The sequence below is a fragment of the Echiichthys vipera genome, assembly GCF_963691815.1.
Source record: "Echiichthys vipera genome assembly, chromosome: 2".
NCBI classification, from domain to species: Eukaryota; Metazoa; Chordata; class Actinopteri; order Perciformes; family Trachinidae; genus Echiichthys; species Echiichthys vipera.
Genome location: NC_139827.1, coordinates 19,430,807 through 19,443,771, shown reverse-complemented (window position 1 = coordinate 19,443,771; position 12,965 = coordinate 19,430,807). Strand labels below are relative to the sequence as shown.

The 12,965-nt window shown below is 39.5% G+C and overlaps 1 protein-coding gene across 1 annotated transcript; it reads left to right on the top strand.

Moving 5' to 3' along the window:
* Window positions 1-1,422: 1,422 nt before the first annotated feature.
* On the top strand, window positions 1,423-12,414 carry lonrf1 (LON peptidase N-terminal domain and ring finger 1). Its single transcript, XM_083929689.1, has 12 exons — window positions 1,423-2,127; window positions 4,788-4,906; window positions 5,895-6,017; window positions 7,889-8,086; window positions 8,198-8,411; window positions 8,752-8,836; window positions 8,955-9,069; window positions 9,181-9,302; window positions 9,418-9,576; window positions 9,749-9,911; window positions 10,452-10,601; window positions 12,121-12,414. Exons 1-12 carry the CDS (start codon window positions 1,542-1,544, stop codon window positions 12,277-12,279), a joined length of 2,193 nt encoding a protein of 730 aa, XP_083785815.1. The 5' UTR covers window positions 1,423-1,541; the 3' UTR covers window positions 12,280-12,414.
* Window positions 12,415-12,965: the final 551 nt, after the last annotated feature.

Here is a 12,965-nt window from a genome sequence, read left to right as displayed (position 1 = left end):
AAAGAAATGACTGGATCAGAATGCTGGATCTGCCTCATTCCCCCTATATCCGGTCCAGCTAATTTGTCAATATCTGAGCTGATAACCGATCCAGGTATCAGATCTCTATTTGATACAAGTCAAAATTTGGTCAAATTAATAATATTTCATGAAGGGAAATTCCATACATGTATTTACATCTGTGACCTGTTGGTGGATCATTTAAAAGGTCTGCATCAGCACCGACACCATCACATTCTTCTAAGGTAATTACATTTTTATTTTCTATTTGACACGTTTCAAACTTTTGCAAATTTTGCAAAAAGCAACACAGTGGTTATGGGCCAGTCTCCAGGCGTTGACAGGTGATGATCGGTTGGTGACAGATTGCAACATGTGACAACAGATGTGCAGTAAGCATCTCTTGTGGCTAAGCTAAACCGGGTTTGGAAAAGAGGTTTGGGTGGAAATACGCTGACTTATGTTTAGAGGCAGAAAACAAATGCTTTAGTTGAAGGATCAATCTGTAATTTTTGAGCTTAACATTATATAAATTAACACATTTTATTGAAGAATGACTTCAAAATAGAATAGAATAACACCACATAAAATATCACCAAAACATAAAGGCAGCACAATAACATGTTACATAAAAAAAGTAAGGTACAATATGTGTCAACACAAGAGTGAACTACAGTACACAAAATCTATGTCAGAGAAGTCTGTCCACGGTTCTTACCATCTGGTAATAACCAAGTAACATCTGCAGTGGAATTACAAAACAGGTCTAGTATTTAGGTATTTGTCTGTATAAAGATTGTTATACCAAAAGCGTATGAAGTGAAAGTCAGCTGAGCTGGTGTGCCCCGGGAGCTAGCCAAGTGTGGTTTGAAATGAGTCTAAGTTATAATAATGATTTACATAGAAAATTTAGCCTAAAGGTGTGCCTTGGAAAAACTTTCATAGATGCTGTTGCTTGTGACATAACATGTTTGAGAACCACTGCACTACAGTGGTAAAAGTCGACAATAGGCCTACACAAAGTCTAAGGTGCAGACATGATAGAAAGTGGCTAAACATGCAGATAGGGAAGATTAAATAAATTATATAAACTCTTATTACACAACCAGATATGAGGGGGGCCTTCTGGGTAATTTTTCTGACAGCTTTCAGAAACTCCAACGTATTGATGAATATATCAACAAGGACTTGTATTTCATGTATTTGTGTTTGTATTACTGTTGTACTGTAGCCTGGGTGTGGAATTAAAATAACAAGACGTTAACCTGACACAACCTGTATCAACTTCACTACGTCCTTTCCGTAGTTATGAAACTTTCCAACACTGGTTTTGTAACCGAGACATCCTGACCAATCAGGGCACGAGATTGCTGGTCACATGACGGTGTTTCTTGTTTTACGTAACAAACGGGTGTCTATCAGGGTAAAGTCGGTCGATTTTCACTGTGAAGGACCGCGGTTAGCCATAGACATGAATAGACACGTTAATAGAAGCAGATATAAACCTACGTAACATTGTTTTTCTTTCTATTTTTGTTACAATGTCGCAAGTGGAGGACGTACCGGAGGAGAGAAGCGCCTTCTTCATCGGCGCTGACTCGGACGACGTCTCGGAGGAGCAGGACCACCACCATCAACTTATACTACAGAAAGCCAACGCGCTAGCATCGGAAAACTGCCTGAAAGAGGCAATTGACTGGTTTTCAGTGGCTATGCGGTATGGACCCGTGCAGCCAGAACAATTAAGCACCTTCGTGGACTGTATCCTCCGCAACTTTAAAAGCAAAGCGGCGGCTGCGGCGGACTCGTCTGGGGATAACGTTAGCTGCGTGGACGACGTGTTTAACTGTCCCAACTGCCACGGCTTTTTAGGTGAACCGTTCACCCTCGCCTGCGGACACTCGTACTGTAAAAGGTGTTTACAACGACGGCTGATCTCCAAATGTAAGCTGTGCAGTGAAGCCGTTGGCGATGAACACAAAGTGAATGTCATCCTGTGTGGACTTTTAGAGAAATGGTTCCCCGACGACCTGAAAAAGTCTAAATTGCTGGACGAGGTGGACGAGCTGTGTAGAAGAAGATGTTACCGAGACGCGGTGTCGCTAGCAACCGATGTTATTCAGTGTGGTAAGTGCTTTAGCTAACCTTTATATGTAAGAAGAGGGAGATGATGTGTGTCTGCTGCACACAACATGATGGGACGTTTTCTCTGTGAAAAAAATTATAGCCTCTGTGAGTATGAAAATGGCACAATAATAGTCTTTGTATGTTAACCTGAGCAAGTTCTACTGACCAACATTTTGAAAACCAGTACCCCCTATCTGTCTGTGCCCTGGTGCCAGTCTCCTCCCCCTGTGTCATAACCGGCAGGTTTTGCCTTACGAAATTCACCAGACGCGCATGCGCATTTCGTGCAAGTTGCATAAGGCAGGTCGTGACACACAGTGGGCCCGGTTTTGTAATGTAACAAGAGGGGAGGGCATTCATATTTTGTAGCTGCTATACGAGCAGTTTCATAAATGTTAAATAAGATAATCCTTCATCATGTCCACAGTGTGGTGGGGGGTGTACAGTGTAACAGCAGCAAAAGAGGATAGTGCAAATACTAAAAGCATCAAAATAGATGCAACATACGAGAACAGCCTATGTACACAGTAAAAAAAAAAAAAAAATAGCAAGTGACAGTAAAACACAAAAAGTGATAAATAGACTGGTCAACAGTGTCCAAAGAGGTTAAATGCACCATGTGAGGGTTGTTAAGAGATTCTGAAGTTATGCAATGAGTAAAACTTTGCTTACTTCAGAGGCAGATCATTTAATAGTCCACATATCAGGGATAATGGGCGTTTTTGTGGCTGCGGGCGCTGATCCCAATAATGGTTGTAATAGCTTAGGACAGGTGAAATCAATTAAATATGCAACCTTTTCACCAGTAACCACAACCGTAAGTTTATTTTGACTAAAGCACCAAACAATCAGCTGTCCCAGTGGTGGGACCAGAACTGGCAGCATGTTTACAGAGCATTTCCTGAATTAAGAGGGTGAGGTGTTGTGGTTATCACGCCCTGCCTTCCAGTGGAATCCCAAGAAACCACCTGCCACATTCCTTCATCAGTTATTTGCAGGCTATTGTAGTTACAGGGTTATACGTTCCTAAATGGCATTTCAATTTATTATTGGTATGATATGGTGACTTGGAGTCCCAATGTGTGTATATTATTACTTCTGATCTCTCACACACTGGCTTTAAAAGTGTTGTGGGCTATCACCTGATTTGTGGGAGATCATGGAAACATCTATGGCATCTGGGTCAAGTGATATAACACTGTATCTTGAACAGGGTGAAAGATTCAACCTAACCCTAACTACTGAATAATGGGAACACCAGCTATCCTGACATCAATGGAATGCCTAGCTGCAGTTAAGAGAAGCTGTAATAACTTCCCTCCACATTTACCCTTTTTTCTTATTTTTTCCTTTTTATTCTTCAGCTTAGAACATTTGTGCAAGGAAAGACTGTACATTGGGTAAGGCTGTAAAAACATTACATCCCTTTGGAAAATATGGATGCACAATCTGCTGTGTCTCCTCTCCGCAATGTAAACTTCAGTCAAACAAAAAGCCCAGGGTTTTAGTTGAATGGTCCAAGCAAACGCCACATATCCACATCTACGGTTATGCATTCTTTTTTTCTGCCCTGGGACCTTTGACTGATGCATGTCATACTGATAATAGTGAAAATGACACCAATAATCTGAAGAAAAACGTAATACAAACACATGTTATGTAGGTCAAATGTTACTGGTGTGGCACAGAGTGTCCCTTGACATTCGGTCAAGGACCTCACATCACTGAACAAAAGAATCGCAGCACCTGCTGTCGACAGCGCTGACAAACCTGAGCAGCAGGACAGAAACTTCCAGATATTCAGGGGTGTTTTACTGATGTTACGACAACTAGACAAACTATCTGTGGTCCTCTTCACACTAGCATCTGCCATACATCCGGAAAAAAAACAATCTAATTTGTCACAGAGGTAAATACATTGCAGTACTTGGAATGGAAGAGTGCCATGTGCTGAAAAAATGCACCTCTGTCTGTGAAGAAAATTGATCTTATTGAAATTTCGTTAAATTGCAGGTTAACCTAATCCTCCAACAGAATTGCAGGACAGACAAAAGGTTGAGACTTGCTCAGAATAAAGTGACATAGTTAGGTAATTAGAGGAAATACCTGATTTGAACGTGATGCACTAGCCACAAGTACAAGTTTGAATTTAATTATCAAACCAAATAATTAAGCCATTTCTGAAAGTGTTTAGAGTTGGCTTCTTAATGTTGCGATTTTGAGTACATGCCAGTATTCGTAACTCCTGTGTCCCCTTTTAAGCAACCGCCAGGAATAGCAATACAAAATCCAACAAACGTTCAGCTCTTTCGGGCTTATGCAACCTATTTGTCTTGTGCATTATTCGCTGAGAATTCAGTGACACAGTTGATATATTGTTTGTATTTGTCGTGTGGTTATGCAAGATGACTTGCTTTAACTGACAGTTTTAACTTTAACTTTCTATTGAGGTGAACACGATCTTACAATACAAGGTTGGAGGCTTGCTCATTAAATTATTTGATGTAGTCACTATAATTAGTATGGTGCTACTTGTGCTAGTATGTAGTAAGTTTCATGATATTGAGAACTCAGAATTTGATATCTGTTTAAACTAAAATGCTGTGCTTTACAATATTTATTTAGATTCTTCTCTGCCTTCTTCCTCATGTCTCCCACAGATCCAGAAACCACAGAGGTGGCACGACTGTCTCGGGCAGAGGCATACATGGCTCTCAAACTGTACCGTCTGGCTTTGGAGGACATAGAATTTAGTCCCAGGTCCAGCTTTTCTGCGGAAGTAGGTCACTCTCTGATACTGCAGTAATTCGTTATCCCATGCTACACACACACACACACACACACACACACACACACACACCCCTTTACTTCCTAGTCAGTCTCTCTTCTGATAAATCGGTCAGCCAGTCATTACTAAGAAAAGGTATATTTTAAGATTGTCACCCACAAAGCCACAGACATGGAGCACCTTATTTGTTGTGTCTTTGGTTTATAGATTCAAGTTAATTGTAGGCCAGTTTACAGATTTCAGACACACAATATAATTTTTAATCTTTCATTAGCTTTATTATAGAATATAACCATCTTAAAAGTACATTTTTGGTGTGTGTCTTGGCAGCTCATTGAATTATAGTCTAAATATAATTTCTTAGTTATGAGTGACCCTGTTGGCTTGTTTACAAGGCGCTATTTTTAGTATTATATAAAGGCCTTCTCATAGTGTCAATAAGTTACAAAAGAGTATCACAACTGAGAATGTAGTGATTAAGGTCAAAACTATTATTAACTATTACATCAGCAACAGGAGACCAAATGCCTGGGTTGCAGCCCAGGACATTCTATTTGTGATGCAAAGTATATTATCCAAAGGAACTTGCATACTTACTATTGATTTATTGAATAACATAAACATTGCAATAAGTAAAAGCTGTGGCTCTTGTTTGTGAGTAGGAGTGGTGGTTAAAAGGTTAAAACAAATAAATAAAATGGTTCGGCATGATTTTCTTCTATAATTAATGTTTTGTTTTATTCTTTTAAAATTGAAAGCCTTTATTTTGACGGAGGACATTGCAGAAATGGAGTGATAGAGGGATATGACATGCAACAAAGGTCCCAAGGCTGGACTCAAGCTTGGGACGGTGGGTTTATATAGCATGTGCTAAAGATGGACTGACCAATTAGTTAAAGGGACTGACCAGAGATTGAATATACAATGTAAACATAAATACTGGTACAAAAGTATAATTTCTCTATTCCTGTCCTTCCAGGCTTTGTTTATGAAAGCTATGGTGCTATATGAGATGGGCCAAGTGGACGAGTCTCTCCAAGTCTTTCTCCAGTGCCTGGCTGTGGACGATGACTTCCCCTGTGCTAAAAGACAAGTGGAAAAAGTGAGAAAATTTAAGAGGAAGGAGTTATGATTAGTATGCTGAATATGGGAGGAGAAAAAGTTAATATATTAGACCGTCACCCTTAAGTCTGTCAATGAGTTGAGTTGAAGTCACACTGTGTTTGTGGAAGTAGGCTGCAGGAGCGAGCCACAAATTTCACTGTCAGCCAAAGATTTAAGTAAAACGTGTACCATCGCTTCAGGGAACCTAGCTACATTGTTTTATTGGATAGCCGATGAAAACATAAAGCTCAACCATTATGATCTTTATTGCACAAAGCCATTTACTCTGTTTTTATAGTAAGCATCTGCTATTATACTACTTTAACTTAATGGATCCTCTTTACATGGCATTGATCTTAAAGTCCCACTTAAGCTTTATGACTAAATAAATCGTGAAACCGGAAAAAAGGTGGAGATGCTGTGTTTTATAGGCATCCTGATGACAGTAAAAGTACCCCTTGTTAAGCTGTGTATGTCCCCTTTGCTTAGAGAAATGCATCTATTGCCTGGAATGTGCTGACAGAGATTATTTACAGTTGTCATATTATTCTGCTCATCTACTTTTAGTCCAGTGAGTCAGAACATTTGTAAATACCTGCACTTTCTCAGCCCTTCTTTCTATGAAGGTCTTCTTTGAGATAAGTCTAAGTCTGTCGTGTAGTTGCGTAAGTTGTTACTGGGTCAGGTCTTGTGACTCTGTTGGTAATGACATTAGTACCACTTAATAGACCACAGTGTTGTAGTTACATAAGTCAAACACAGTTGACGTATGTATGCAGTACTACATACTATACATTTTCAGGATAACATGAAAGTTTGTTGCTGCCCAAGTTTGTTGCTGCTCAAGTTTTGTGTAATCATCTCTGAATCATCATTGTATAAGGAAACATACATAATCACATTAGTCATCTCATACCAGTTTACACTTGGTATAAAGTGTGTGAAATTGATTGGAGCTGTTGGTCAGGGTTTCTGGTTAACTTGACATCTTGTCTGAATTCCTTTCCCTTCTGATCCTGAAGGAGTCATTGTTCAGACTAGACATCAATCTACAACCGCGTGGGAGCCAGACAGCGTGCATCAATAGCACGTCATATCAAGTTTGTGTAGCCTGTTATTACGCGTTAGTCTCAAAGATCTTTCCAACACCCATATAATGAAAACAGCTAATTAATGCAATTGAAAATGACAGCCTCCATTCTTGTTACACTGAAAGATGACAAGGGATCCAAATGATGCTGAACATATATATTTGTAACTAAAAACTTAAAACATCAACCGTTTCGACAAGACTTCTGTTCTACAGAGGAATAATGCAAATATAAAGGATGAGGAAAAAGATATGTGAAGAGTGTGTCTGATGATCCATTCATTACTACCTATACTAAATATATACTAATATATTTTAAATTTCCTGAACTGGAAGGAACAGTTAAAGGTCTCTGGTACTAGGTCAGATATACTGAGGTCATGCTGATATCTAATTTGAACATAGGACAAGGCAACAAAGTTGGTGCTTTTCTCCTCACATTGTACATTATCATGACCATGTTTGCTCTTGGTCTTGGGTATGGAATTGGATATACAGTATTGTGTAGTTTAATCTTTTGTCAATACGCTCTTTCTGCGTAGAGGACAAACAGTCTGTATTACCCTCATCACACACTGCATGTTTCAAGCATTTTAAATATTTTTTTAAAATACAAATTTAAAGCATTTTAATTTCTATCACAAAACCTGACTAATTAAAAAAAACAAAAATGTAGGTTTTTTTTTTTTTTACATGCCAGACACATGATGTCTGCCTTTCAAATGTGAAGTTAATAAAACTACGTATATACCTGCTGACAAACCGAGTGCTTTTTACAGATTCTGTGTGACCTGCTCTCCCCTGCTGATGAGACCGTCAAGGTTGGCCTGAGGGAAACGACACAGAACACGTCGCCTCACTTGCGTAGTAAAACCCTTGTCGCCGATGCTCAAGCTGAACCACAGAGCCCCGTCCACAGACAGCACCAGCACCAGGTCCACACTGCTTCAGCTCACCATTCTCTGGATGACCAGGAGGTACTAGCAGACTAAATAATGATATCACATTGTTAGTCAATCCTTGCTCTTGTTGAGTTTATAAGGAACCATCGTCACCTTCTTATCCCCTTGGTCTTGATCATTATACAGAAACGTTGGGAAAGCCTGGAGCGACCTGGTCTGAGTAGAGCTCGCTCCCTAAGGATGCATGGCTCTAATTGTGGTGAGGAAGGGCTGAAGAGAGTTTATTCTGCTCCTCAGCTGGGGGACCAGGACAAAGGGAGCCTGCTGAAGAGGAAGTTGTCAGTGTCTGACACAGAACACTGTGTTGTGGACAGTGGAAGTAACAAGCTTAAAAAACAAGGTCTGTATCCAAACCCGGCAATTTTATTACTGTTTGTTCTTTCTAATGTATTGTATTTTAATTCCCAAGTCAAATCTCTCCTGTTTCTGTTGACACCACTATTTTATATAAAAGCCCAAAACATGTAATTGGTAGCAATGGTGTGTAAAATTAAGCTTAATTTGACATTAAAATACAGGAATATTGCAGGAATATTGTGCAAGGGGTTTGGTAGAACCTTAGTACAAATTAATAATAAGTACGTTTAATGTCCCAATAACGTATATAATAAATTCTTAGCACCATATTCATGTAAGAGAAAATAACCCTGAAATGCCATATTCTCTGTGGTTGGATTTAGGTGTGGCTGTGAAAGCTAAAACCTGCAGAAGTGTTCCTGAGGACCTGCTGGACCACAATGACTTAGAGTGCTCTCTCTGCATGAGGTACGGCGCCACACGAGTGGGCCAAGTGCACACATTTACCAAGAAAATCACACACATTGTAAATTATTGAAGATTCCAAATTAACATGCTGAATGTTGCCTCTCTGTGATCAATACAGGTTGTTCTATGAGCCTGTAACTACACCATGTGGCCACACCTTCTGTAAAAACTGTTTGGAACGCTGCTTGGACCATATGCCCCAGTGTCCCCTCTGCAAAGAGAGCCTAAAAGAGGTGAGAGACCACCAGTCTTTGTATGTATTGAATCTGGATATTAAACTTATTGTGTAAAAGTAAAACAAGAGTACCTATTTTAATAATTACCTTGTATCCTGCTCTCTCCAGTATCTAGCATGTAGGAAGTACATGGTAACCACTGTCTTGGACACGCTGATCAAACAGTATTTGAGTAAGGAGTATGCAGAGAGGACTAAAACTCATCTGGAGGAGACCAGAGAGCTTTCCGAGTAAGCATTTCTGTCTCTAGCCTGATTGATTGATTTCAACATTCATCATCAGGAGTTTCCGTATGCAGAAGTTTCAAAGGCTTTAAAATGTTCTCTCCGCCTTCCCTCTGTGCAGTCTGACGAAGAATGTGCCTATCTTTGTGTGTACCATGGCTTACCCCACCGTGCCTTGCCCCCTGCATGTCTTCGAGCCACGTTACCGCCTCATGATTCGCCGCTGCATGGAAACAGGCACGCGGCAGTTTGGGATGTGTATTAATGATCCCCAGAAAGGGTAAGCATGAAAGCACATAGACACATATTTGTATGAATATCAGATAGCCTTTAAACCAGACTAATCCACATATCTAGAAAAAAGGTTCCTTTAAGAACATCAGAGGAGGCACAAACTGCCAAAAGTCAGTTGTCTAAATAAACCAAAAACTAAATGGTGTTCATCTCCGCAGGTTTGTAGATTATGGGTGCATGCTGATCATCAGGAGTGTCCATTTTCTCCCTGACGGACGATCAGTAGTAGACACCATCGGAGGAAAACGCTTCCGGGTCCTATCAAGAGGAATGAAGGATGGTTACAGTACTGCTGATATTGAGCACTTGGTTGATACCAGGGTAAGAAGCACAATAACTATAGTTTGAATAATATTATCTATAGTATGGCATGCTTTTATCATTGAACTACAACCCCTGTAGACTTGAAAGGTGGTTTAATTTTTTAGGATTTTTTGTGGGGTGTTGCTTTAGGTAGATTCATTTTCAAGGGTGCAGATTTCCTGTCAACATTGAAAAGAAATTAAACATTTAACACTTGATTTCCTTTATTTTGGTGGATTTTTATGCACCAATTTATGGTGGAAATGTCTTTATTTATGTAAGGTAAACAATTTATGAGGATAATTTTAAAACATAAAAATCTAATAATATGACTTGAAGCAACCTTTTCTATTATGACTAATAATTTTCAATTTCAGATTACTATATTTATAACAATGGCCTAATACTGTATTGTAGTTGACACGCTAGAATTCAGCTTTTTACTTACGAGAACTAAACGGGAGCTGCACCCGTTTTCATTTTTGACATTGAGCTATCATTTTATTGCCAGTTCCTTTTTAAAGGAATGTATTTTGTGACTGATATTCTTTCTGTTAGGTGGATAGTGATGAGCTAGAGAGACTACAAGAGCTGCATGATGCAGTGTATGAGCAGGCCTGCGACTGGTTCCAGAACCTCAAGATCCACTTCCACAATCAGATCCTGCAGCACTTTGGACCGATGCCAGAACGAGAAGCTGACATCCAGGTAAACATCCTGCACAGTGTCCCTCTACTTCTATCTGGAGAGATTTATCTGTTCCTGTCCAGATTAGATTATGTAAGGACTATATTGTAAAGTGATTCCTTAAGGAGTGTAATCATCAACTACATGTCAAATATTAGACACTTCTGTAGAGTAACTATAGCAGGAGTATAGATGCCAATTAGGCCAAATATTATCACTAATCTTTGAGCTTGTTTAAACAATGGAAATACTAAGTTTTTGATTTATTTTATCATGGATTTACTTCAAAATACAGTGTCTCCTTTGCATTTACTGTCTAACAAAAATGTATTGTTGCTGATATATTGGAGGGTTGAAGTGAGTGGCTGTCAGAGCTAGCAAACTGGAAAATTATACCTCATGCTCAGTTAAACTGCTCCTGGGATGTTGGCTTTCAAGAATATGAAAAGTTGGAAAAACAAAATACTTCAATGGGTAAAAAGCACACCTTGCACAAAAAAATCAAATCTGGTCTGTGGCCCGGTTTTGGATTTCCTTTTTTTAATCATCCGATTTCGGAATATGCAAACTATAATTTTACATGGAATACTATGTTTATTGGATAGTATGTTTATTACTATGATATGTAAATAGGCAAAGGAACACCAGTCAATATATATTGATATATAATATTGTTTTTGTTGTTATTATTATTATTATTATTATTATTATTGTTATTATCTACACTACAATTTTCTCGTCTGACACAGTAAATTCTTAATCAGAAATTAGATCCACTCATCACACACTAGCCTTTTGAGGAGACCCACATTACCATGGATTCACCTGCCTCAGAGGTCTTTATATTGGAACATAGTGGTTGTGTGTGTGCTCAGCTCTGACTCAAAGCCCGCAGCGCCTAAAGGGATTACAGCTCCGCTCTTTGGACAACCATGGGGAGGAGTCAGTTGACAATATAGGCTAAAGAGCTTTATGGGTGCTTCATAACTAATCCCACAAGCCCTGTTGCATCAGAAGAGTGTCATGAGGAGAATCCAAAACTCCACCACGTTTGCACACGCTAATAAAGGCAACGAGTAGACCATGATTATTGGCAATACAGCAACTCTTTGGCTATTGGCTGATGCAAAATGTTACACAGAAGTAGTAAATACCATTCACTTCAAATCCTTCGACTTGCCAAGTACGTTTCCTAAGTGGCTCAGGCTTTTTTTCAGCTGTGTAATTCTTATACAGGCATGCATTCCTCCGGCAGATAACCGTAAAAGGTTATTTATGATTTAATTCAGTCCGGGGTTGAAGGGCCAAGTGTATTCGTAATCTGCAATCCACACAAAAAGGGTGCTTCACTTATTTACTTAATGTCGAACTGGAACTCTGAGGCAGCTACAGGCCCGTGATAATGCAGAAAATTAATGGAAAGTACAAACAAGAATGCAGCGGCACAAAACTCTGAATGGAAGCAGTTACACACAAACTAGGAGATATGCACAGTTATTTTCACACACAAAAGTCTAATACTATTCCCCCTCTCTTTTAGGCAACTCCGAACGGTCCAGCGTGCTGCTGGTGGCTTCTGGCTGTTCTGCCTATCGACCCAAGGTACCAGCTCTCTGTCCTCTCCATGACCAGCCTCAAAGAACGGCTGGTGAAGATCCAGCAAATCCTCACATATCTGCAGAGCATCCCCAACAACTAGAGCTTCCTCTTCTCATCAACACAAACATCTTTTGGACTTTGAAAAGACCTTCAAACGACTCTGTATCAACATCTCGCCAACTTTTGTTTCTACAGCCAGTCGATCCTTCGACTTTTCTCATGTTCATATAAAGCCTACACAATAGAAAAGCAAAGCAGAAAACATCCTTGAACGGTGGCTCACTGAAACCAGAGATGTGGTTAAACCGCCTCAGGGATACGTCCACTGACACACATTATTTGTTTGTGACTATCATAAATTATTTTTAAAAATAAGACAAAAACAACCACAGGTATTCTTATCTGCTCTTGTTGTTAATGCTTTTAGTTTTCACAAGAATGTCCCTGAATGACCTTGTTGAAATGAGAAGAGCGGTTACTCTTTATTGATTCGTTGAGAGTGACAGATAAGTATATAACATAACATATATCAGCCTTGACTGTACCTTCTCTATAGGATGGTACTTGCAGAGCTGAGTTGTATTATTGTTTGTGTTGGATCATTCCTGGTGAGATCAGTGAAAGGGAAGTTTGTTTTGCCTGCTGGCTGTAATATTTATGTTAATATGAAGGAGCGGGGAAGTGATCCTTTGGAACAAAATCCTAAATGCTGAAAGTCCAAAAACACGGCAGCAAGATGTGGCTTAGATGAACCATTGACTCTTGACACTAAAGGCTGGCGTATGC